Here is a 27,677-nt window from a genome sequence, read left to right as displayed (position 1 = left end):
GACATGTCTGCACGGAAGTCCAGACTTTGTTTTCTAAGCTGGTGCCTTCTTCAAGCAGTAGGTGGGTCCGCTGAAAGAGCAGAACCTGGGGAATGCTGTGGGAGAAACGAAGCTTGGCTGTGGCAGGAAGTCACCAGCAGAGGGTACTAGAGGAGAAGGTGTACACGAGAGGGTGCCCAGCACTTTCCTGGGTTAAGTCTAGTTTGCTTTTTGTTTTTGTCTCTTAATTAAATTTATTTTCAACTGGTTTGTTGAAACATAAAAGTTGTGCCCGTGAGTGGAGTACCATGAGATGTTTCAGTCCATGCCTGTATCACAGATGTTTAAATCCGGTTAACCTGCGTCTCTCCAAATACCTCTCATTTCTCTTGGTTTTGAGGAGTTTGTTCTTTTGGGTTTTGGTGTTCTTTGAGACAGAGTCTCATAGTCCAGGCTAGCCTCAAATGTGTATGGAACTGAGGTTAGCGACCTTGAAACTGATCTTCCTGCCTCTAATTCTCAAGGGCTAAGATTTAGGCATGCGCCACCACACCCAGCTTTTATCATTTCTTTATCGTGTAAACTTTAATTTTTTTCTTTCTTTCTTTCTTTTTCTTTTTCTTTTCCATGACAGGATTTTTCTGTGTAGCCCTGGCTGTCCTGAAACTCACTATGTAGACCAGGCTGGCCTCGAACCCATGTAGATCCACCTGGTTCTGCCTCCTGAGTGCTGGGACTAAAGGTGTGTGCCACCATGCCTGGCACCATTTTTCCTTTTAAAGCTGGTGGCTCATGGTAGGACGGTGATAGCAGGCAGCTGTACAGTGTGGTACAAAAAGATTTGCTCCAGAAAGACGAGATGTAAGGCCATACCTAAGAAGACTGCCTGGAGAATGAGATGCAGGATATGTGAGAAGAAGAGATCAAGGTTGATTTTAAGAGCAGCTAGAGATGGACATTGTTACATGCTTGTGGTGCCAGAGACATTTACTGGCAATTGGGTGGCTGGCTCCTAAGAGCTTCTTTGGATGAGACCATCAGAGATCTTATTTTGGGGCTTAGTTTTTTTTTGTCAACTTGACACAAGCTAGGGATTATCTGGGAAGAGGGACTCTCAACTGAGAAAATCCCTCCATTAGATTGGCCTGTAGACAAGCCTGTGGGGCATTTTCTTGATTAAATGGTTGATATGGAAGACACAAGCCCTAGGCAGTTTGGTCCTGAGTTGTGTTAAAAAGTTGTATTAACAAGTCAGTAAGCAATGTTCTGCTATGGCCTCTGCTTCAGTTCCTGCTTCCAAGCTCCTGCCTTGAGTTCCTGCCCTGACTTCCCTCAGGGATAGACTAAGAGTTGAAAGCTGAAATGAGTCCTTTCCTCCCCAAGTTTCTTTTGGTCACCACATTTATCATAGAAATAAAAAGTAGGGCTGGAGAGACTGGTTGCTCTTCCAGAGGTCCTGAGTTCAATTCCCAGCACCCACATGGTGGCTCACAACCATCTATAGTGGGATCTGGTGCCCTCTTCTGGCATAAAGTTATACATGCAGATAGAGGGCTCATATGCATTAAATAAATAAATAAATCTTAAAAATAAAAGAAATAAAAAGCAAAGTGAGACAGATAGGTTCGACGTGTGGTGACCATTGGTGACCTTCACAAGAATGAGTTCTGCTGGATACTGGGGACCAGAGCTTTGGTGTTATGGACTTAAGCAAGAATGGAGATAAGAAAGGAGAGACAGGAGAGTAGAGAAGTGGGGTAACACATGGAAAGGGACGGAGGGTCAAGGGAAGCTCCACTTGTTTGTTTTTGAGTGACAGTGTAACTTAGGCTGGTCTGGAACCCGTGACCCTACTGCCTTAACCTCCGGAGTGCTGGAATTACACCTGCGCCGCCTCATTGGCTGGTTTTTGTTTGTTTGGTTCATTTGTCTTGTTTATTTTTCCCCATGGGTGTGTGTACGTTTCTACATATGTATGCTGAGTGTATATGAATTCATACGTGCATGCAGGTATACATGCACATTTGTGTGTGTGCATGTAATGAGTGACCCAGAATTTATGTCTAGTGTCTTCTTCCATCATGCTCCACTTTAGTGTGCTCTACTTTGGGGTAGGGTTTCATGCTGCACCAGGAGTTTGAATTCCAGCTAGTCTAGCTAAGCAGCTTGCCGGCAGGATCTCTCATCTCTGCCCCTGTCCGGGCTCCTAGGGAACTACTGCAACACCTGCCCAGCTTCTACCAGGGGTTCTGGGGATCTGAGCGCCAGTTCCCACACTTAAACGTGACAAGTGTTTTATCCACTGAGACATCTTCCCATTCCGTTAAAAAGTTGATGTGTGTGTGTGTGTGTGTGTGTGTGTGAGAGAGAGAGAGAGAGAGAGAGAGAGAGAGAGAGAGAGAGAGAGAGAGAGAGAAGCAGACAGACAGAGACACAGACAGAGGCAGAGAGAGACAGAGACAGAGACAGAAAAATAAGACAGGTATATGTATGCACAGAGCTCGTGTGAAGTTCAGAGAACATCACTCAGGAGCTGGTTCTCTCCCACCAACTTGTGGGATCTAGGGATTGAACACCGGTCCTCAGGACTGAGTCCGAACACCTCTGCCCACTGAGCCATCCATCACACCTGCCTCATGTTTTGTTTTTTTTTAATGGAAGATATGATGGCACATTGGCATGCTGAGAGTAATAATCCAGTTCAGAGTGGGAAACTGGTGTATAAGAGAGAGGACTCATCCAATGGCAAGGGGAAGCTGGGACACACGTGGTCAGGGACACACGTGGTCGGGGCTCATCCATCTCACTGGGAGGGAGGGCTGAATGTGAGGGGATTGACAGACTTGGCAGGGAGGGGAGAAGTTCTCTTTTGCCTAATTCTATTTCCTGTGGGAGGGGAGAAGTTCTCTTTTGCCTAATTCTATTTCCTGTGGTCAACAGACGAGATTTGGGAGAGGGGGTGCTGGTTTGAAGAGAAGAGACCATGACGGCAGGGAGACGGCTGGGCAGTATGGAGGGCCCATTTGAGGTCTGAGCACCAGAAGAAATATCGTGAAAATCAAAGCTGTACTGTGTGTCTCCTCTGCACAGTCCAGCCCATGGCCAGGCTCCGCTCACACTTACTACATTTAGTTTGCATGCCAACTAGTCAGTTGGTAATTGTTTATTCGTTTATTGTGTATTAATGGGTAGGGTCACTTATCAACTCCTTCAGTCAATCATATTTCTCGAATGTCAAACCCCGTTTTTCAGAAGACCAGGAGAAAGAAGAAAGAAGACCAGAAGAAGGCCTTTGCTCTTGGGGAATTTACTTCCTCCTTAAACTTACCTTCAAACATGAATCTTGGCCAGGAGAGATGGCTCAGAGGTTAAGAGCACTTAATGATTTTCCAGAGGACCCAAGTTAAAGCCTCGGTCCTCACAGGATGCAGGCTCTGTTCCCAGCTCTCACCAGGCCTCACAACATCTGTAACTCCACTTCCAGGAGAGACAATGCCCTCTTCTGGCCTCCACGGGCACTGCATGCATGTGGTGAACAGACGGGCAAAGCACCCGTGCACATAAAAGGAAAAGCTATAAATCTTTTTAAAATATTTATTTCTCAATAAGTAAACTGAGTCAGTGAGACGGCTCAGCTGGTGAAGGGGCTTTCCAACAAGCCGGACAACCTGAGTGTGATCCTGGAACACACGTGGTGGAGGGAGAGGACCGTCTCCTGCATGTTGTCCTGTGATCTCCACTACATCACATGCATGTGCATCACCCCCGACACACACACACACACACACACACACACACACACACACACTAAATAAATAAATAAATAAATAAATAAATAAATAAATAAATAAATAAATAAATAAATAAATAAATAAATAAATTTTTTAAATGTTTAAAACACGGGCACTGGAGAGATGGCTCAGAGGTTAAGAGCACTGGCTGTTCTTCCGGCGGTCCTGAGTTCAATTCCCAGCAACCACATGGTGGCTCACAACCATCTATAATGAGATCTGGTGCCCTCTTCTGGCCTGCAGGGATACATGCAGGCAGAACACTGTATACATAATAAATAAATAAATCTTTATGGGTTCATTCTTTTATTGAATATGTTAACAAAAGAGGTTTAGTCAAAAAGACCAAAGCCCATGTCGTCATCAGACAAATCTTTAAAAAAAATGTTTAAAACACATTTTTTAATCAATTAAAAAATAAAATTTAAGCCGGCAGTGGTGGTGCACCTGGGAGGCAGAGGCAGGTGGATCTCTGAGTTTGAGGCCAGCCTGGTCTACAGAGTGAGTTCCAGGACAGCCATAGAGAAATCCTGCCTTGAGAAAAATAAGAATTTAAGGCCTATGGTCAGCTAGATGGCAGCTTTCTGAGGCAGTAGTTCTCGGAAACGCACGTTACGTACGGAGGGAAAACAGGTGAAAATTAAAGAGAAAAGATTTTAAAAGAAAAGGCAAAAGCCGGTCAGAAAGAAAAATGAAATGAAGAGGTTTCTGTCGATGAGGGCTGTCCCTGCCACCCTCTGCCTCCTGGATGTGACACCACCTTCAAAGGAAGTTGTATCTTCCGAAGCTTAAGCAGTCCTGAGAATGTGGATTGAGAGGCCTTTGTGTTGTTATGATGGGTAATTAATTCATGCTCTTCTGGAGCAGATGAACCCTTGCTCTGACAGCAGAGACAAAAATTCCAGAAAATTATCCCTCTGTCTGCTGCACTTGGCTGGATTCCAAACATTTCCCAGCTCTGGTGAGAAAGACACACAATCACACTCCCCGCTGCAGGCCACATCTCCTTGACTCCCATCCTGCACCCGGTCAAATCTTCTCCTTTCCAAGGATTTAGGTGACTCTACATGTGAGGATTTAAACAGAGACTTCTACCTCAATTGCTTTGTATTATATTTGCCCAAGATAGAGAGTCATATATCTGCAATTATTTTGTTTTGATTTGTGTTTCTGGAGATCAAATGCAGGGCTTTGTGCATGGTAGGGAGATGGCCTGTATCTGAACTACACACTGAGTCCTTGTCTTTTGGAACACGATTCACCATTGTAGCCCATGCCTGGTCTGGAAATCCCATTTTTCTGCCTTTCCCCCAGAGTGTTATGGTTTCAGGTGTGTGCACCATACCTGGGAAGACTTATAGGCTTAAAAAAAATTTTTTTTTAATTTATTTTATGTGTATGGATGTTTTGTCTGCATGTGTATCTGTGCACCGCATGCATGCAGTGCCCTTGGAGGCCAGGAGAGGGCATTGTATCCCCTGGAAGTGGAGTTAAATGGTTGTGAGCTGCCCCGGAGAGCTGGGATCCGAGCCTGTTCTCTGCAAGTAAATGCTGTGAACTGTTGAATTGTCTTTCCAGTCCCATGTTTTTTGCTCTTTTTTTTTTTCTTGTTTGTTTGATTTTGGAGACAAGGTTTTGATGTGTATCCCAGGCTTGACAAGACAGTATGTAGCCTAGGCTGCCTCAAGACCCCCCCACACACACACACTTAGCTTCTCTAGTGCCGAGACACCTGTATACCACCATGCCTAGATCTTATTCATTTGCATAGTTATTTGTGTATTTTGAGAAGGCTTCACGCTGTGGCCCAGATGGTCCTGAACTCACAGCTGCTTTTCTATTCAGCCTCTTGTGTGCTGGGATGGTTAAGGGTGAGCTTTTGTGCCCGGTCTGTGGGCTTTACTTTGAAGAAGGGTTCTTTCTGACTTTGGGCGGCTCTGTCTGAGAAGAGTGCACAGCATGGGCTGCGAACCGCCTCGGAGGAGCCAGTCAGGTCCCTCATTAGTGACCTCAGACTGCAGCCCCATGACAAAGAGCAGGGGCAAAGTGCTGGTAGGTCCAGAAATAGGACGGCTTGGTCCTTTGGCCCTAACACATTTTACCCGTGGTTTCCCAAAGGGACAACCAGGATGTGGGCGTGTTTAACTGTTGCGGTAGCATGTCCCCATGTCATCTCCTTCCTCATGCAGTAGGTGTCAGCCACACACAGCCTTTCTCTCTCTGAGGCCACGAGTCTTTGTAAGAAAATGACCCTTCCCACCACAGTTTTCCTTGTTAAAGGGGTCAATTCCTTCTTATTTTCAGCAAGCAAAGTGATGAGCACTGTCTCTCAGATCCTGGAAACGGGATTGTACTAAAGTGAGTGCTTGAGAAGGGTCCAAGAAGAGGTGTGCCTAACGACAGAGGTAAATGTCACGGGGCTGGAGTAAGGCCCACGAGTCTCACGGGACAGATTGTGAAGTGTTGACATTCAAATGGGTCTCTTTTAAAAAGATCAGTTATGACATTGACTCAAAAGCACACAGGACCCCGAGACCGGAAGATCCCGAGGCCAGCCTGGACGACATAGTGAGACCTTACCTCAAACCACCACCAATAAACACGAGAAAAGCCTGGTCGTCAGTCTGGTTTCTCTCCAGTGAAAGGAAGCGAAGCATTGGCAAGCGGTGACAGCGTCTTGAGAAGCTCTGTGTAAACCAGTGTCAACCTGCTTGCCCATGAGCAGAGCCAATATTTGCTTTTTGAGCTCTAATAAAACACTTCTTTGAGCCTTAGCCTAATATGCTATTTATTTATTTATTTTTCCCGAGTCAGGGTTTCTCTGTGTAGCTTTGGTGCCTGTCTTTGGATCTCGCTCTGTAGACCAGGCTGGCCTCGAACTCACAGAGATCCACCTGCCTCTGCCTCCAGAGTGCTGGGATTAAAGGCGTGCGCCACCACTGCCCGGCTTTAACCTAATATTTTAAAATCCTTAAAATACAAGTTATGGGGAGGGGTTAGCTTGGTGGAAGAGCCTTAGCTAGCAAAGTTCTATGTTTGATCTTCAGCAACACAAAAATAAAAAGAAAATAAATATTTAAGAATAACTGGGTTTAGCTGGGCTTGGTGGCATACCCCTTCAATCTCTGCAGGCAGATCTCTGTGAGTGCCAGGCCAACCAGGGCTACATATCAAGACCCTGTCTAAAACAAATACAAACACAAACAAAACAAAAATTGGCTTTGTCAGCCAAACATGGGACTGTGCACCTTTAATCCCAGCACCCAGGAGGCAGAGATAGGCAGATCACTATGAGTTCAATGCCAGCCTGATCTACATAGGGAGTTCTAGGCCAATCATAGAGAGATCCTGTCTCAAAATTAAACAACAAATTGGCTTTGTCTACCTAAGCTTTTTAATGGGGAAGGAAAATGAGACATTTATTCAGAAAAGCTGTAAAGCACTATTTAAATACAAAGAGTAAAGTAAAAAGTACAAAGATAAATGTGGATCAAAACTATATTTTAAGTGATTAAAATGTAAGGAATTTCAATTATTTTTTCACAATTTTTCCCAATATATTACACCAATACTTCCTTCTTTCTTGTGTTCAACACTAGTTGCATGAAATTTTGACACATGTAGTATTTATGCACAAAAATGTCAGCGGCCTAGAGACATACAACATGGATTAAAGGTCCCTTTGAGGGGGGAGTTTCCTTTTCTAGCTTTCCTATTTTGCCATCAATAAATAGCTGCAAGCCACTCCTAAATTCCAAGTGCTAAAGAAATGGAAATACTAGTTTTTAACAAGTCTCCCTCTCTCCTTTGGTGCCGCACTGTATAGCCCCAAAATCTGTTTACACTTAAAAAATTTCTTTTTCTTTCTTTTTTTTTCTTTTTCTTTTTTCTTTTTTCTTTCTTTTTTTTTTTTTTTTTTGGTTTTTTGAGACAGGGTTTCTCTGTAGTTTTGGTGCCTGTCCTGGATCTCACTCTGTAGATCAGGCTGGCCTCGAACTCACAGAGATCTGCCTGCCTCTACCTCCCTCGGAGTTCTGAGATTAAAGGCGTGCGCCACTACTGCCTGGCTGTGATTTATCTTCCAGGTGTATAAATCCAGAGGACCGAGGCTTACACATTGCTGTTCGTTTGCACTCTGGGAGAGAGCTCAAATTCCTCACGCGTTGGTCTTTAACCCCATAGGAAGCCTGCACATTTAAACTGAAACTACAAAACATTACTGAAAGAACTCACATTTGAGAAGCAGAAAGGTTTTTATCCCGTCATGTAGAAATCTTAGCATGTTGATGCTGAAGTCTTCAAACTGGATTGTTTAATAATGAATCCATCAAGTTTTCCCTTAATGCTTCCTAAGCTTGTCAAGAAAGGCCAGAGGCGGTTCACAATTTCTTCATTTCCCCTGACTCATTCCTCACCCTCTCCCATGGAGCTCTGTGCTATATATTCCAGACCTTGTCTATTCTGTTTGTTGAAATTATTTACTCAGTCCCCCACTTTTTTTTTTTTTTTTTTTTTGCTGAGGTTTTCAATCTGCTATATCTTGAACCAACAGAAGGAGAAGGGGTTGAGATCTTAACCTTTGAAACCTCTCGATACTTGCTGAGTTGAGTGATCAAGGGGCAGGTGGTGACTGGACTTTACCCCATCCGGAAAGGCTCTTCTAGATAGCTTAGCCAACCCCCTTTTAAAGAGTTTTAGTGTTTATCTTCCTAAAAATCCCAAGGGTTTTAGAACATTTTCCAAAAAGTGAAGCCAAATTTGTGTGGCTAGTGGTCAGATTGGAGAATTTAGTTTGCCTGTCTTATTGAGACAGAATCTCACTGTTGCAGCTCTGGCTGGCCTGGAACTCAGTCTGCAGACCCAGGCTGGCCCTGAACTCAGAGAGATCCTCCTGCCTCTGCACCCCAAGTGCGTGCTGGGATTAAAGGTGTGTGTCACCATGCCCTTTGGAATTTTATTTTTTTAGACTTATTTTTTAAACAAATCATTTTGTATAGCATATGTTAAAAGAAACTTTAGTTTTTCAGCGTTGTCTATAATATTGTTTCGTGTTGTTTTTCCAAAGTACTTTACAGTTAGAAATAGACACTGTTCTTGAGGCAAAGCAACAGTTTTGAATTAAATTCTTCAGGGAAGAGGAGGCACAATGTACTTAAAGGACTCATCTCTTAATATCAACAAATCTGCTCTATGATCAGTGAGGCGCTGGCAATTCTCCCATCTGAAGTTCAAATAATTTATAGGTGGATTAAATATTAGGAGTTATGGGACCAGATCAGAGTCCTCCTTATCGTGTGCTTCAGATGAACGTTGCAACTACTGCATCTTCTTGATGGTTTTATTTACCTTTCGTGAGAATCCCTAAGAGAAACTCTTCAGCCTTAAATCCTTCCAAACTGCCCCTACCAAAGCTCTCCCGCACCCCCCTCCCCTCCCAATTTCAGGAAACAGCTTGATGATAATATCCTTACAGCCTTCCCGACCTTGTCCTCAAATGATCCACACCTCAACATTTTAGTACACGGGCCAGTTTATTTCTGAAGGCATCAAAAGCCTGCAAAACTGTGCCCTTACAGAGCTCACAAATGCTGTGGGACCTGAGATGCAGCCTTGAGCAGTGACTTCTCCCTGCGGCCGACCCTGCCCTCGCTTCCACTAGAGGGGAAAAGAAATGTTTTAAATAATTTTCTCCGTGATCTTTGACAGGGGGGGTGGGGGGGGTGGGGGCACTAATATTTAAATAGAAGAGGGGGGAGGAGATGCGCCTGAGGATGGCGAGGGAACGGAGGCGGTGGGGGCGGAGCCTCGGTCCGCAAATAAACGCCGCTGCTAAAAGGGAAGCACATTCGCGAGCGCAGCAACCACTCAGGCGGCACCGAGCGATGGAGCGCTCTGCGGCGTGAGCACGGGGAGCTCAGACCGGAGAAGGGCGAGCAGGGACAGCCACAGCAGGTGGAAATCCGATCCGGAGCCAACCGAGCGAGGAGAAAGTACCTGAGCGCCGCTTCTCCTCCACCCCTTCAGCTAACGAGAACTACTTTTACCCTCCTGGTAAAAGAGAGACTGGGGGAAGGTGAAGGCGAGCTGTGTGCTCTTAGGAAGGCTTCAGAGAATCCCGAGCAGGGCTAGCCGCCGCCCGGTGCACCGAGCACAGCCATCCTGGGCTTCTGAAGATAAACCCTTTCCGGAGCATTCCAGCTGGAGTCGCTGGTACCGTTCTATTTTTGTATTTAAATATACATGCTCTTCGCCTCCCTTTTTAAAAACACGGCCGTTTGGGGCAGCAGGAGTGACACGTGTCGGTACAGAGTGGGAAATATTTACAGCTCTCTCTTCTCTCGTTTGCTGTCACTTTCAGAGGGTAGGAGCGCTCTCTTTTTTCTGAAACGGGCGTGTTATTCGGAAACTCTGTTTTTCTACCTATCCATACATTGTACACGCGCGAGCGTTTAGAAAGAGACAGCTCTTTTTAGCTTTTGGAGATCCGAACCCTCTGGGGGAGAAGAAGATGGAAAAGGGGGCTCGACAACGAAACAACACCTCGAAGAACCACCCGGGTGAGAGCGGATCCGACACCAGCCCCGAGGCCGAGGCTGGCTCGGGAGGGGGCGGAGTAGCCCTGAAGAAAGAGATCGGATTGGTCAGCGCCTGTGGTATCATTGTAGGTGAGTCCAGGTCCCGTACGCCCCCCAGCACCACCCCATCCCCTCCGGGGGTCCTCCGTGGGACTTGAACCCCTCCGTGGCCTCGAAAGCAGCTTGGCTTTGCTTGAGACCCGTGTCGTCAGCCTCCTGCCACTGGTCACGAGCTATGGGAAAGTGATGTCTGTCACACATCACCCCCCAAGCCAAGCCAGGCAGAGCCCTTCTTTCCTCAGGAGAGAACAAACGGAGTCCAGGAACCAGGTTGGCCCTGTGACCCAAGCACTGCCTGGGAATGTGTTAGAAGTGTAACAGATTCTTTCCGGCTCGTCCCTAGGCAGTTCTGATCCAGGCGATCCTAATTCAGGCTGGGACATGGATTTTTTTTTCATTTTTTTTCTTTTTCTTTCTTTCTTTCTTTTTTTTTTCCCCTTAACGAGCTTTAACGCAGCCACCCTCAGCAGGCTGTGGGCCCGCTTTTGGAGCATATTTAATATTTTGCTGTCTTGGGTGATGAAGCTCTGCGGTGCGTGATACAAACCGCAAAAAGAGTAGTGATACCGCTCAGACTCTATAGGCTGGCCCATCCCCATGTAGCACTTGTGAAACAGATGCGTCAGGGCTGTCCTTCCTGTCTCATAGACGAGGAAAATATGGAAGGGAGAACCGGCTGACTTGACCATGTTCCTCTCTAAATGGACTTGGCCGTTTCTCTGGTTGCCTAGTGGGAGGCATCCGTACAGTTCACAGCCACAGAAGAAGACCCTGTGAGGTTCTTAGAGGACCTGGGAGTAACCAGAGTGTAGGGTAGAGGAGGACTTGATGAGGGAAATATGTGTTCTGGTACTGAAGCTCTTAAGGAGAGAAGCCTGGGCGGTTCTGGGAGCTGGATGCCACTTGTACGAGGCATAGGCTCCCAGAGACAACTCCATGACTACACAGTACACTCTTCCCTTTGAAAGGAAGCCCTGGAGGTGAGTGCTGGGCAGTGGCTCCGGCCTGCCTTCCATCACAGAGGGGGCTTGAGTCTGCTATCCTTGGCGGAGGGCTTCTTCCCAGCGAGAGGTACTCTCCGGCTCTCTCTGGAGTTCCTGTGTGACGGTGTGCTGGGTCTGGCTGCCCATGAACTAGTTCCTCTGGACGGCACAGTGTTCCACGAATGGCTGAGGGACATTTTGGCACCAGAGCAAGAGTGACACTGGAGAGCACCCTTGAAGTCAAATAAAATCAGGACAGTATTTAGATAATCCTCTTCGTCTTTCCACCTCGACTTCAGTGACCATGTTCTTTCTGATTCCTTTCCTAAACCGACTGTCATCTAATTACTCTAAGCATTTGCAGTTATAAAAAACAATGTTGTGAGGGAACAATTCCACAAATAGTCTTATGTTTTTTGTTTTTTTTTTTTCTGGTTATATTTTCTTTTACTTTACTTTACTTTTTCTCAATTGCCCTGAAAAAAAAAAAAAAGAATTCAACCTGGTACTCAATCTGTATAGCACATGCCAATTTAAGATCTAAAAATAGGCCTGAGCCCATTACGTTTTTCATCAATTTGACTGATAGGATTAGCACTGCCCACCCACCCCCCTTGGGAAATGTCTGATTCATACACAGATGTTCACACACACACACACACACACACACACACACACACACACACACACACACTCAAACTTCTAGGCTCTGCTTTCTCACCCATCCCCCAATATACACAGATTTTCACGGATGGAGAGTATTTTCCTATATAATAAGGTTTGGTGTCTTTTTGGTGTGTGTGTGTGTGGCAGTTTATTTGTGTTTGTTTTTTAAATATTTTCAAAGGTTGTTTTGTTTTGACAGGGTTTCTCTGTGTAGCTCTGGCTGTTCTGGACCTCTCTCTGTAGACCAGGCTGGCCTCGAACTCCCGAGTGCTGGTGTTAAAGGCATGTGCCACCGCCTCCTGGCTCTAAGTCTTTTTTTTTTTTTTTTTTTTTTTTTTTTTTAAGTATTTTTTTTTTTCTAATGAGCATGCTCAGGTATAGTGAGTACAGTTTCAGGGTGGATGTTACTACTGATCTGTCCACAGCCTAATGGGTGCCGCTTCTTCGTGAGGGAGAAAGAGCTCCCCGTGGTGACAGTGCACTAAGAAGAATGGCAAATCCGGCCCAAACACTCTAGGTGGTTTTAGGGAAATCAGGATATTTTTCGGGAATGTTAGAATCATTTCACCTTCACTCAAGATAAGCTGAGAACAAGATAACCTTGTTCTTAAGGGTGACACGGGACAAAATCTTTTCTACACCCCCCAAGTGAGGAGCAGGTGGCCTGTCCTCTTCTGGATGGGTTTCCAAGTGGGCGAGAACAACTCAGTTGTTTTCAAGGCCAAGTGTAAATATCAGAGATTATATTTTCCATTCCATGTCATCCAGTGCTCAATATCAACACCGGTGGAAGAGAGATAAAGACATTTGAAAAGACACAGCAGGGCTAGGGAGAAGGCTCAGTGGTTAAGAGCACCTGTTGCTCTTCCAAGAGGACCCAAGTTCAGTTCCCAGCACCCACATGATGGCTCACAACCATCTGTAACTCCAGTTCCAGGACATCTGACACCCCTTTCTGACTCCCTTCAGCATCATGAAAGCAAGCAAAACTTAACACACACCAAACGGGTGTTTTTGTTCTGTTTTGTTTTTGAGAATACATTCTGCTTTTGCAGAGGACACAAGTTTTGTTCCCTGCACCCACCTTGGGCATCTCACAATCACCTGTAACCCCAATTCCAAGGGATCCAGCATCCTCTCCTAGCATCCAAGGACACCAGGCATGCATGTAGTACATATGCATTTATGCATGCAGTTATCCACATAAAATAAAAATAAATCTTTTTAATTTATTATTTATTTTGTGTGTATATAGATGTTTTGCTTGCATGTATATCTATGTATCACACATGTGTGTGTCTCTGGAGGCCAATAGAGGGGGTTGGATCCCCTGGGAACTGGAGTTACTCATAGTTGTGAGCCACCATGTGATATTGAGAATTGAACCCAGGTCTTCTGGAAAAGCAGCCAATGTCTTAATCCCTAAGCCATCTCTCTAGTCTCAAAATAAATCTCTAAAAAAAAAAGAAACAAGCTGGATCTCTTGGAACCAGGTGATAGAGGCATACAACTTTAACCCCACACTCGGGAGGCAGAGGCAGGTAGATATCTGTGAGTTCAAGGCCAGCCTGGTCTACAGAGCAAGTTCCAGGACAGCCAGGGCTACAGAGAGAAACCCTGTCTTGAAAAAAACAAAAAACAAAAGAAAAGAAAAAAAAACAAGAAATTTCCTAAATGAATCAGATTTTATATGGGAATGTAGCGCTTGCCCTGAATCTACCTGTTTCATGTCCTGCTGGTTTAAAGGAATAAGTTAAAATATGTTTCACATAAGCTCATAAAATTTCATCCCTAGTCATCATGGCAGTTATGACTAGAAGTAGCAAATGGCAGTTATGATGGGATGTAAGAGGAAGCAATAGAGATGCTTGCTCTCAAGTTATTTATGGTCAAATTAGGGTGATGAGATCCATGTCCATTAGACAGGGAACATGGACGGTTACCAGTGTGGGACAGCTGTGCGGCAGCTGGGGTAGAGGTAGGCGAGTGGTGGGCAGCACAAGAGGAGAGAGGTCTCGGCAACAACCCATTTAAGAACCTCTTGGAGGATGTGGGGAAGAAGAAGTAGTGGAGATTTTGTACCTAAAGGAGTTTTGACACAGATGTTTCCGTGAGCAAAAATTTCGACTTAGAGGTGCAGCTGAGCCGTAGACCATATGCTTGGTTGTTTTCCCAGACTCCGGAGTCAGTTGGAAGGAAGAAGGGCAGAAAAGAGGGAGACGTTTCGTGTGATGGCTTAGCCTGTGGCCCCATCCCTCGGGATGCTGAGGAAGGATTGTTGAGAGTTTGGGGCTCAGAGGGGAGGGCAGGAGAGAAGTCCTACACGGCTCTGAATCCTCATGCAGCAGAGTGCCTAGTAAGGAACAATCTTTCGGATGACTTGAAATTGACTCAGGAAGATAGCGGAAAGGAAACATTTCCAGGCTGTCTCAGTGCACGTATTTGCCTAGGGTGCACAAGGCCCTCAGTTCACTCCCCAGTCCCCCAACCCAAAAGCATTTTTCTAAACTAGGCATGGTAGCATATGGCAGTAATCTCGGCACTCCAGAGGTTAAGGAAAAAGGATCTTGAGTTCAAGGGTAGTCTAGCTATACATCAAGATTCTACCTCAAAAAAAAAAAAAAAAAAAAAAAAAAAAGTGAAGCCGGGTGGTGGTGGCGCACACCTTTAATCCCAGCACTTGGGAGGCAGAACCAGGCGGATCTCTATGAGTTCGAGGCCAGCCTGGTCTACAGAGCGAGATCCAGGACAGGCACCAAAACTACACAGAGAAACCCTGTCTCGAAAAACAAATAAACAAACAAACAAACAAAAAAGTGAACAATAGGCATTTACCTAAAAGACTGCTGGGAGCCTAGCTTGGGGAAATTGCTAAGCTAGGATTAATTTCATCAACCTGGATAACTGTTAATTTTCAGTGTTTCCTGTTGTTGCCAGTGGTGATGGTCCTAGGGATGGAATCTGGAGGCTCGTTAATGGCAAGGGATCTAACCCTGAACTACGCATTACTATGGCCCTAACTGCCAGGCTATTGCCTTCAGGTATAAGCCTGGTCAGGGGGCCCTCTTCGTGGCAGATGCACTATGAATGTAAACTCCCCCTAAACCCAAAAAGATGTGAGAACAGAAAAACTCATTTACTTATGATACCAAGGTTCCGATTGATAGCCATTATTAAATACGTATTCCATGCCAGGCACTCATTATCTGCTTGTCCCTCATAATAACCTCCATGTGCCCAGCACACAGCGTCTTTCCTTACAGATAAGGAAAGGAAGGCGTAGAGGGATAAGCAATTTGCCAAAGGTCATACAACAAAAAATGTTTGAAGACAAGATTCTAGCCTCAAACTCTTAAGCATTATTATCTATTCTTTCTATTTTTCTCATTACATTTTGTATGTGTGTGTCTACTGCTCGTGTGTGTGCAGGTTGGGAATGACTTGGGGAAGTCATTTCCCTAATTCTATGAGTCCTGGAGTTTGAACTCAAGTCATCCGATCCCCCCACAGAGCCATCTCGCCAGCCCTTTTTCTATTATTATACATTAAATGGGCATTTTCCTTGAAAATTTCAGCAGTAGTCCTTACTTTTATCGATAAAGCAATCGTTGCTGCTTTCCTATTGAGGAAAGTTTTAGCGTAAGGGGGGCTGGGTGGCAGCTGAGGGTGCCTGGAGGGAGGGAGGCAATACCTCTGCTGCAGTTACAGAAACACCGAGGCTGCTCAGTCTGAGGCCGTTGGCCATGTTCTCATTAACTCCCTTGTAAACTATAGTCTTTCCTAGCCACGTGAGAGCTAGGTCTACCAGCTAGGTAGCTTTATACCAGTTGTAGATTCAGGTACTTAGCTGGAAAATGCTGGAAGTTGGGCCTACAATCAAACAAGCCAGCCACAGAGCCTTTAAAGAGAAGTGTGTTTGTAATGTTTCCAGCCTACTGTGTGCTCATAAGGGATATTTGCTTCGCGGCAATGCTGGATTTAGGTGGAGCTGCATCACTGGCTCTCAACACGATTTTAAAAAAACATGTTTTCTTTTACTTTTTAGTCACAGGTTCTCACTATGCAGCCGAGAGACTGTCTTTCAATCTGCCACATAGCTGATCTAACGCAAACAACACTTCGGCCTTAGCCTCCCAAGTTCTGGGGTTATAGGCATGTGCCACCACAACTAGCTAGTGTTCGTTTGTTTGTTTGCTTATTTGTGTTTGGTGTGTGTGTTTGGTGGTAGTGGAAATGTGGTTTGTTTTACGTGTGTGTGTGTGTGTGTGTGTGTGTGTGTGTGTGTGTTTATATATCTGTGTGTAGACATGGGCATGTGAGTGCCAGTGCCTACAGAGCCAGAAGAGGGTATCAGACCCCTTGGAGCTGGAGTTACAGGCAGTTGTGAGCCACTCAACACGGATGCTCGGAACAGAATTCTGGTCCTTTGAAAGAGCAATGCGCACCCTTAAACCACTAAGCCATCACTCCAGCCTCTACTTTGAGGGCACAAAGTTCTGCTATGCATGCCTAGCTGACTTAGAACCCACCAGGTAACCCAGGATAGCCTCCAACTTTAAGCATGTGCCTCCATGCCAATCATTTTTTGAGACAGGGTCTCTCTAACTCAGGATGGCCTTGTAACTCTCTCTATAGCCCAGGCTAGCCTCAGACTAGTGGTAATCCTACTGCTTCAGCCTCCCAAGTGCTAAGATTACAGCTGCAGAGCGCACATCTGGCTTTTATTTGTCTGTTTGCTTGTTTTTGAAGTAGGATATATAGTGCAGGTTGGCCTAGCGTTCAACTTCCTTTCTCAGCCTGCTAAAGGCTGGGATTAAAGTTACGTGCCACCAGAACCAGCCAAAACAAACTAGTATTTATTGAGCCCTAACTAAATGCCAATTGCTGTGCTATAAGGTCTTTGCAGATATTATTTTATTTAATCCTGTCAACAATCTGATGGAAGTATATGTTATAGCGACTTTAATATGGGAAAATGGAGTCGGGGAGTTAATTTGCTGAGGGCTGCACCCCTGGTAACTGAATGGTCTGAGTCCAGAGCCGTTTAATAATCCAGAGAGAGGGGAGGAGAGTTGGCAAATGTCAGGTGGGAGTGGAGTGGGTCGTGGAGGGAGTCGTGGAGGGGGTCGTGGAAGGGGTCGTGGAGGGGGACTGCACGGGGAGTGGAGACCAGGAGTGTGTGACACTGGAAACCTTTTCAAAATAGGGACATCTGAGCCAGCTGTGCCACCTCATACCTGCCATCTCAGTACTCGGGAGGCTGAGGCAGGGGGTACCAAATTCAAGGTGAAACAGGCAGGGGAGACAGAGAGAGAGAGAGAGAGAGAGAGAGAGAGAGAGAGAGAGAGAGAGAGTCTGTGTGTGTGTGTGTCTGTGTGTGTGTGTCTGTGTGTCTGTGTGTGTCTGTGTGTGTGTCTATGGGGGGGCGCAGGTCTCGTGGACTACACCACTTTAGAAGTGTTTACGTTTTAGCCTCTAACATCACAGATCAGTGTCTGATCCCAGAACCATTTGTTGAATGTTGACTAGAGGGAAGGAGCCTGAAAATGTGTGTCTTAAGTTTATGTTCCACATTTAAAAAATAAAAATAAAAAAGAGCCATGGGAGTATTAGGATTTGGTTCATTCAGGATGAAAATATGTTAAAACTGTCATTGTTCTCAAAGAGAATCTGGGACAGAAGCCAGTTCAGAAATATTTCAAAACAAACACATCTTGGTGAGTAGGAAAAGGTATAGCCAACTGTCTAATAATAAGGGGCTTCCGTCCAGTGAAATGCGTATTGCTCACCACGCACAGAGTGCCTGGTAAGGGCTTCCAGTCACCTTGCACAGTTGGCACCAGCAGAGAAATAAAAGTTATGTAGGTAAGTGACCAGCTGATAGCAGAGATCGATTCCCCCCGAGTCCTGGAGCACTGCAGACGTGCTCCCAGCTGGAGCACAAGATGGCTGGGACCAGGCATCCTGTTGCATGTTTCCTGCCTCCAGAAACTAGAGAGCCCAAGGGCAGTTTGTTTGAACTCGCAACCATCTGGCTCAGATATGTTCCCGCTAAGGGCAGAGTTATACAGGATGAGTGGCCAGCAGGAAATACAGTCTAGGAAAGAAAAATCAGTACCCGGTAAAGATTTTTTTCTTTTTTTCTTTTTTTGGTTTTTCGAGACAGGGTTTCTCTGGGTAGCTTTGGAGCCTTTCTGGAAACTCACTCTGTAGACCAGGCTGGCCTCGAACTCACAGAGATCCGCCTGCCTCTGCCTCCCGAGTGCTGGGATTAAAATTGTGCACCACCACAGCCCGGCCCCAGTAAAGATTTTTAAAAGTGCCTAAGCCAGGATTGATTGTGCACGCCTGGAATCCCAGCACTTGAGAGGTAGAAGCAGGAGGCTTGTTATCCTTCAAAGTCAGCCGGGTTCCACGTCTGTAGTAAATTCCAGAGTACTCAGGACTATTTAGCCAGACCCTGTCTCAAAACAGAAACAAAACACAAAACAAACAAACAACACTCTAAGCAGCAGGCCTAAGAGCCCATCTCATTTCAGCATTGGTGACAAGGCAGAAATAAAAACACTGAATAAATCAAATGGCCGCTTCAGGGAGGTGGCACCGCACCCAGACCTTCCCCTGGGTCGGTTTACTGAAGCGGAATGGAGGAGAGGGATTCAGGACTGGGCCCCCTCAGGTCGCCAGGCTACCGAGGTTTTCTGCTTTCTTTGGAGAGCTAAGCCATTAGTCTGTTCCCAAACCTACCCGCCCCCACCCCTACACACACACACACACACACACACACACACACACACACACACACACACACACAAAGCATCAGGAATTTCTGTTGTTATTCTTCATGTTTTCTTGTTACTGTGGGATGATCGGCAAGATCTCAAAATGCAGCCAGGAGCAAGCTGTTCCAGGAACAGATTCTGATCTACAGATAACAAGGACCATTCGGGAGCCCCGGGGGCGGCTAGAAACTGCTCTCTTCTAATTCTCCCCCCAGTTCCAGGGCTTGAACTCAGGACCGACTCCACCCTAGACAAGTGCTCTGCCACTGAACTGTATCCACTGGCTGGCTCCCTCCTCTAATTTCTAATTCCCTGCTGAGCATTTGGAGCAAGGAGAGCTCTATCTTACTGGCCAACAAGCCAACAGAGAACTGTCTTCACCACGCCCATCTCCCTGGACACCTGGGAACGGCAACATGCAGGCTGTAGCCTAGGGCTGCCAGACACAGATAGGGGCTGCTCAGGGTTTGAACAGTGATTGAACATATTAGGCCTTGTGCTGAGCACACGTGAACTTCATTTCGAAGAAGCAAAATAAAATAATCTCACAAGTCTATTCTGAGCCGGGCTATTTATAGAACAGATGAAGTTGGAGTTGAAAAGCTTTATCGATCACCCCATCCCTCATCCTTTGTCATGCTCGCTGGTTTCCCCACTGGTTTGCTTTAAATATCCTCAGCATCGGCCGTGACGTCACTGCTGGGGAGAAGGTTTCATAGTGTGCCTGAAGCTGTATCAGATCTCAGGCAGAGCTGCACAATGTGAAAGCCAGTGCTGCAGTTACAATGTGCGGTCCTCATCTGTATGTCTGGGAAGGTGTTCACTTGCACATGGATGGAAGGCATACAGACGCTTCAGGAGAGCTTCTTTGGAGTACAGGTCTGGGGGCAGGGTTAGCAAGAAATAATACAGGAACTTCAGGACGCTTTAAGGAGGCATTTGGGAGCTAGGCGTGGTGGCACATACCTGTAATCCTAGCGCTTGGGAGGCTGAGCCGGAGGATTGCCGCAGGAGTAAGGCCAGCCTGGACTAATAGAGCAAGACCCTGTCTCAAAATGAAAATATTTTAAAGAAAGTTTTAAAAGTCTTTGGGCCCAGGCTCTGGAAATAGAAAGCTCAACCCAAAAACTTCCGTGATTCGGATGAGTGTGTTGAAGAGATCAAAGAACATTAGAGATCCATCGGAAAAGGACAGGCTTTAGAAATAGTCTTGAGTTTGCAAAATGCTTCTGCATGCTTGATGTGTGGGCGTGGTGTGGGGTGTGTGTGTGTGTGTGTGTGTGTGTGTGTGTGTGTGTGTGTGAGACTCTGTGAGCACGAGTGCAGTCACGAGTGTGACTGTGGGCATGCGCGTGCCCCAGTACACGTGTGGAGGTCAGAGGACAGCCTTGGGTCCTAGTCTGCTTTTCACCTTTTTCAGCGGGGTCTCTCTGTTGTTCACCATCGTATATACCAGGCTCGCTGGCTCCTCGAACTTCTGGGGATTTTCTTGTCCCCGTCTTCCATGGCAGCACTGAGATTACAGACTCTTGGCTTTGCATAGGCTCTGGGGATTTGAACCCAGGTCTTCATGTTTGCGTGCCTAGTATTTCCCCCACAAAGCCATCTCTTCCACCCCCTATGCTCAATCTTTGTAACCTTTTTTTTTTATATACCTAAGTGGTGGGGACCATGAAACAGGGCCACATCTAGTCCAAGCTGGCCTCAAATATCCCACTTAATTCTGACTTTCCCGCCTCTGCATCCCCAAGGTTGGAATTACAGGTGGGTACTCCCATGCCTGGCTTAGGTGGTACTGGAGACCAAACTTAAAAATGTGCGTTTGCCAGACAAACACTCTGCCAACTGAGCTACATCCTCAGCCTCTTTTTTTTTTTTTTTTTTTTTGGTAATTTTAATGTGCTGCTTGTTTATTTAGCTGTAACGTGGAAGTTCCTTTCTTTGGTCTTGTTATTGTGCCTAGGCCACCTTGAACTTACTAAGTAGCCAAAGCTGGCCTTGAACTCCTGATCCTCCGACCTCTACCTCCCAAACGCTGGGTTTACACGTGTGCGCCACCAAGCCTGACTCAGCGGAGGTTCCTTGCAGACAGAGTACTAAAACAGACCTGCACTCTGGTCTGCGCTCAGTGACAGGTTTTCCTCTTCCTTTGGGCTCATCTCCTGCCGCCCGCTTCAATTCTCACTCCCGACCCACATGCCCCTTTCACTAAAGGCTGGTTCAGAAACATGCCTTTCACTAGTCCGGGCCAGCCCGCTCAGGCTCCAGCTGCTTAGCGTCCAGCCTTTCTTTCAGGGTTTTGTTTTGTTTTTATGGATTTGAATGGCTTCCACAGAGGTGTGGGTGTGGGTTTCATTCTCTTTTCTTCATGCAGCTTTTCTTTTGCTTTGCTTTTTCTTTTTCAAAGCAATCTTTAAAAAAGAAATACTTGTGTATTGCCTACAGGTGGGTGCTGAGACTTGAACCTGGGTCTTTTGTAAGAACAAGTACTCTTAACTACTGAACCATCTCTCCAGTCCCATGCTTTTGGATTTTTTGTTTGTTTTGAGTCTCATTCTCTTTTTTGGGGGTCGGGGGAGGGGGGCAGGTTTCGAGACAGGGTTTCTCTGTGTAGTTTTGGTGCCTGTCCTGGATCTCGCTCTGTAGACCAGGCTGGCCTTGAACTCACAGAGATCCGCCTGCCTCTGCCTCCCGAGTGCTGGGATTAAAGGCGTGTGTCACCATACCCAGGGAGTCTCGTTCTCTTTATGCCATGAAAGCTGGCCTGGAACTTGAGATCCTTGTACCTCAGCTTTTCCTGGGTAGCCACCCATTCTAATATATCATTATAAAAACACAAACACAATTTCTGTTCAGCCTGATGTGGTCAGCTCTATTTTTACCTGAATGTCTTCATTCGGTCCGTTTTGTTTTGAGATAGGGTTTTACTATGTAGCCTTGGCTGGCCAGGCTTCGTTCAGTTCTTGAGAGCAGAAATTGAATCTCACTTTCACCGTCCCACAGGTTTAGCATGTCATATGTTCTTAGAGTATTTACTAACTATTAGCAGTCAGTTTAAAAAAAAAATCAATGGGAGATCTAGAACTCTATGGTAGAGCCTTGCCCAACACGTGTAAAGCCATAGACTTGACCTCTACCACTGGAGAGAAATGCTTTGATACTGCTGAGCTGTAGGTGGTAAGATAGCGGAGCATGGTGACACACACCTGTAATACCTTAAGCACTTAAGGAGTGGAGTCAGGCCAGGCACGGTGGCACACACATTTGATCCTAATACTTAGAAGACAGGGGCAGGTGCACCTCTGTGAGTTTGAGGCCAGCCTGGTCTACAGAGTGAGTTCCAGGACAGCCAGGGCTACATATTGAGACCCTGCCTCAAAGCAAACAACCAAAACCAGTAACAAACAAAAAAGAAATTGAGACAGGAGAATGGGAACTTATGTCCTTGGCCACAAATTGAATTCAAGCTTGGGTTACATAAGACTCTTGTTTCAAAAAAAAAAAATAGTTAAGATAAGGCTGGCAAGATACTCCAGTGGGTAAAGGTACCTGCCTCGGTCTGACAACCCAAGTTCAGTTCCCAAACTCACATGTTGGAAGAGGAGAAGCCCCTCCTGAAAGTTGTCCTCTGACCTCTACATGTGTACCACAGCAAATGCACAGATATATACATACACACAGAGGAAAGGTAGATAAATACATGCAACTTAAAATATTTAAATGATGCGGGGCGGTGGTGGCGCACGCCTTTAATCCCTGCACTCGGGAGGCAGAGCCAGGCGGATCTCTGTGAGTTCGAGGCCAGCCTGGTCTCCAAAGCCAGTTCCAGGAAAGGCACAAAGCTACACAGAGAAACCCTATCTCGAAAAACAAAACAAAACAAAACAAAACAAATTTAAATGGCTAAAGATGAGAGTTTTTCAACCTTGATGTTGTTGCCTCTTGGGCCAGATCTTTCTTTGTTATGGGAGAGTCTGGTCATTGTGGGATCCTTAGCAGCACTGTTGGCCATTATACCCTCAGTGCCAGGAGTGCCCTTACTCCAGTAGGAAGACTAGAGGTGATTCCACACATTACCAGTTGTCCCTGGAGGTAGGAGCAAAATTTTCCCTGGTGGAAACCCACCAAGGAAGGCAGAGATGCTGGAGGTAGTGCGTGGGTCCCTGATAGGAACTGGTGAGAGCTAGGTTCTGTATCCCCTGGGGCCACTCTGCTTGTCTTTCAGTAACTGGTGGGTGGTGATCGGCTCCATCCATTTCATTAAAAGACCATGTATGAACAAGTACGTCCCAATTACCTTTCAAAGCAAGCATGTAGAGAGTGGGCGATCAATAAATACCACTTGAGATGCAATTACCTGCTGCCTGCCCCCCCTGCAGCATCTAAAAATTATACCTGGACAAGCAGACAAATGAATCAGAGGATTCTTCATGGTCTTGGCTGTACAGTGCTGTTTGGTAGCCAAGCCTCCAAAGCCAGGCTACTGCATTCCTCTCTGGCTGGACTCTGTCTCTACTGCTAACATACTAATCATCATTTTGTTTTAGCATTTCATGGATTAGAGAGTATTTTACACAGTTGTAAGCTGCTTTGATCCCCAGAGCAGAGTCAGTGGGTTAAGAGCCAGTGTGAACATAAAGGAAATGAATCTTAGAAAAGCTGGAGTCTCGTGGCCTGTGAGTGGTGAGGGCCGTGGCTCCTCTAACCCTGAGTCTAGTGTCCACTGTAGCAAGGAATCCAGACCAGCAGAGTCATAGACAGCATCTGCATCTCTAGTCTTCAGTATGCAACTGACCAGGGCATGTGTTGGGGGTCTTGGCCTGCTCCCACCCCGACAGAAGCTGTCTACAGTCCTGATGGGAAAGTGTGTACAGAGCTCACAGTGTGTGTGAGAGAGGATCAAAGCCTGAGCCTGCTTCCACATCATTCCGGGGGTCCTAAAGCGCTGATGTTCTCCTCCTCACCCACTGGAGAAGTACAAATCACATTCACTTCAGCTTTCTCTGTAATCATGGCAATGGCCTCCGCCTCTAATACCCTGCAGGAAGCTGTGGCTAGACTTGAAGACGGGCATGAGTAAGGTCTTTGGATCTAAGTCTGCTGGGCATCACACGTCTGTAATTTCTCTCCTTAGGAAATTCTTTGAGGGCTACAGCATTCTAGTGTGAACAAGCCTGGGTGTGAGTAATGCCATAAATGGGGGTCACATGGGTGTTGGCACACGGGAGGGGAAGTTGGTGATTATTCCCAGCAAATGTGGATATTCTCGGTTCTGGCAGCTTTCCGATGAAGACTTGCCCACTGACACAACTTGGCCTCTCTTGTAATGAAACGGTGTGCGTGGCTTTTCTTTGACAGAACAAGTCAAGCTAAGCCTCATTGTCCAGGCATCCTAAGCTCCAGCTTTCACTGAGGATCTGGTGATGATTGCTGTGTTAACCAGCGTGGGTAGGAGCAGGATGAAGGCCCTGACCTCAGGCGTCTTGGCACGATGTCCAGTCCATTTGTATTTGGCAAGTTCAGAGAAAGTGCTGTATTATCCATCCTGTCCTAGTGAGTCCAGAGTCTTATACCTAAACCACTTTCTGTCATAACTTGTATTATCATCCTAAAAAGCATCTTTTTAGACCTTAAAACATCTTTTTGGATAAACAACTTGTGCTTTTATGTTTCTCAACCTTATAAACTTTACATCTCTTATGTAAATTTCTATTCTGAATTTGGTAACAAGGAAAACTATAACTACCTGGCCTTCAACCCCATCAAAGACCCAAGAAGGATATAATATTACCTGAGTAAACTGGAAGTACAGAGCAAGCAATTTCCAAAACTATAGCCACCCAAGGTTCCTCTGCAACATCGGGGCATCCATCATCAACCTACAGACCTAGAATATCTGACAGATTTTTCTGTGAAGAAGGAAATTTTTTAAGGACTTCCCTACCTTGTCTTGGCAAAGTTTGGCACTCACTGTCTTTTGTGTCCTGCTTGTCCAATTTGGACAGCATACAGTCAGCAGTTGAGGCAAGGGTATTTTCTTGCCCAAATGACCAACTCTGCCACAATAAAAGCAAACTCCATATGGAGGTTCTTCAATGCCCATCATTCTTTTTTGAAGTGAATTGGTGCTGTGAAGAGCAGACATGCCTCACTGCCAAGAAAAGCCCTATGTGATCTAAACATCCTAATGGCAATATTCTGTAGGTCTCTGAAGAGTTTGAAGACCATCTGTCTATTTAAAATACATCTCTACTTGACCTTGAAAACATACCTAACATGACTATAAGTTTGATTGTTATAGATGAATATTAATCTTTATTATCCTAAATAGCTTTCAAGGACTAAAACTTTGCATTGTATTTTTAAATGAGCTGTATAGGTACAATATCTTAAACAAGAGTAGAAATATATATACAGTAAAACAAAAATAATCTTGAATTTGTATCAATATACAAAAATCCATACCAATGTAAAATATTTGAGACTAGTGGTTGTTCAAAAGTAGCCTCAACAATCCACCCTTTTATCCATCATTTCTATACTATATCCTCCCTTTTTTTCCTTCAGAAAGAGATCCCTGAATCTAATCTCCTTTGTTTAGCTTTTTTCTTGACCATTACCAATAACAACTTGTAACCAACCCCCCTAAATGATGACAAACATCCATAATCCATTGAATTACCAAAAACCATCAAGCCCACCTCTTGGGAATATGAGCATTGTGTTCTCTAGACTGCTTCCTGTTATCTGGGGGGTGATGGCATCTTTGGGGGATCCTGAGAAAATTGAGATAATGGTCACATCCTGGGAGAGCTAACTGTATTATTTTTTGTTTAGTCTCTGTGTGATGGGAAAGTGTAGAGCTTATTTGAAGTCTTAGCTGGAGTAGCCTAAGTAGCTGGACCATCTCAGCTAGCAGCTTTGAAGTTGTTCTGAATGCAGAATTTTGAGAAAACTATAACAGAGGCATTTAGAGGCTGGATCACCTGGGTTACTTGTCTTTATTGGTATCTGGTCCTGTTTTCTGAAAACACAAACTTTTAAAGGTTTTATATATATATATATATATATATATATATATATATATATATATATCTGTATTAACACAAGTATGGAATGTGTGGTGTATATAAGTCAGCTAAAATGATTTTTTGTTTTATGTTTGAGCAGGTAAAAGGCATCTGTCAACTTTATAAGTCCACTTTGACTATATAACCAAACCTCTATCCATGCCATATGAAAGTATGATATGTAATAATAAGTCTGTAGCCAACAAGATTTATCAGGTCTCAGAGCTGTTCACATACAGAGGGATCATCATATATTTCACCTGTCTTGTAGTTTTTCGTTTGGTTGGTTTTTGTTTTTTGTTTTTTTTCCCCCCTTTATGTCTATAGCCAAGATTTTCAGGTCTTTCCTAGTCAAATCTGACCTTTATTAATTTTTAAGAGAACCATAACGTTTTGTTTCCTGTGGAAACAAAGGCATAATCTCTCCCCCAATATAACATATTTTCTGACTTTCATTTTGAAGTTAAGGCATTCTTAAAATATATAGGTTGGTTTAATTTAGCAGTTTCCATAATCCAATGTCTCTCAACAGCTATTTTTTTTATATTATCATTGAAAAAATTCAAAATAACAAAATACCATACAAGGATTCATATACCCTGTGCATTTCCCATCTTTACATGACCTATTCTTTTTATATTACTTTATTCTTTCTCTAAAGACTTTATTTTTAAACTATTTTTTATGACGGTCTATATCTGCTTTCATTTCTTTCTTTAGCATCTAAGCACATTTTTAAGCATATTATATCTGTTCAGAAGTCTTCTTGGTCTGGATCTGACTTTACGTGTGTCTGCAGCCTTCTCTGACCACGTGAGCCAAAGCCTAACCTGCTCGGCCTTCTGCCACCAGCTTTGGGTCCACCTAACCACCCCAGCTCTGGGAAGCTGCTGTGTCTGTGCTGTGGCAGACATTTCTGTCTAGTCTCCTCCAAGTGCTCTGTTGCATAGGTGAGCCTCTTAAAAGAGCCATACCATACCTCTGTACGTCGTAAGCAATGGGCTCTGTGTACATGTCTCACATTAGGCGCCATTGGAAACAAGTCTTTTTCTGTCCAACCAGTCAGCTCCCAAATAATGACACCTAGACTTCTTATTAATTATGAAAGTTTGGCCAATAGCTTAGACTTGTTCCTAACTAGCTCTTACAGCTTAAATTAACCCACTTATATTAATCTACATTCTATCTGTGGCGTTACCTTTCATTTATCTTGTACCTTCTGTTTCCTCTCTGTGTCTTCTGTATGCCTAAATTCCTCTGCTTCTTCTTTTCTCTCCCCAGAAATCCCACCTAGACCTCCTGCCTAGCTATTTTCCATTCAGCTTATTATTACATCAATATATATATATATATATATATATATATATATATATATATATATCTTCACACAGTGTACAAATATCCCACAATACCTTTCTGGGTCTCTGTTTCTTCAACTGTAAAATGGGGATAATAATAAACAACTCCTTTGTTTCCTCCAAGAAATAATTAGTCCACAGACCCCTCAAAGATCAACTAGTGCCGTATACTTCATGTGTACTCTGACAGTGTCCCAGAGGCTGCAGAAGTACTCATGATCCTGGTTGATACGTGTGGCTGTTTGTTTGCCCAGAAACCTTAGTGGAACATTGACTCTTCATTCCTGAGCAGGCAGAGCTTTTAACAGGACACCCATCCACCCACCTTCCCACCGAAACTGCCATGCCCAGTTCCAAGAAATACCTGGCCGTTTCCCCTTCCTTTTTTACTACCCTAAGATCGTAAGATCGAA

At 45.0% G+C, this 27,677-nt stretch overlaps 1 protein-coding gene across 1 annotated transcript in view; it reads left to right on the top strand.

Moving 5' to 3' along the window:
- The first annotated feature begins 9,537 nt into the window (after window positions 1-9,537).
- Window positions 9,538-27,677, top strand: part of Slc7a8 (solute carrier family 7 member 8) — a 59,484-nt gene continuing 41,344 nt past the window's right edge. Inside the window, exon 1 of the mRNA XM_006988495.4 lies at window positions 9,538-10,435. Coding sequence (XP_006988557.2) covers window positions 10,279-10,435 — 157 coding nt within the window. The 5' untranslated portion in view covers window positions 9,538-10,278. The remainder of the gene's footprint in view (window positions 10,436-27,677) is intronic.

Source organism: Peromyscus maniculatus, chromosome 9 (genome assembly GCF_049852395.1).
Source record: "Peromyscus maniculatus bairdii isolate BWxNUB_F1_BW_parent chromosome 9, HU_Pman_BW_mat_3.1, whole genome shotgun sequence".
In the NCBI taxonomy this organism is placed as follows: domain Eukaryota; kingdom Metazoa; phylum Chordata; class Mammalia; order Rodentia; family Cricetidae; genus Peromyscus; species Peromyscus maniculatus.
The sequence above is the reverse complement of the archived record's forward strand: the minus strand, read 5'-3'. Positions and strand labels throughout refer to the sequence as shown.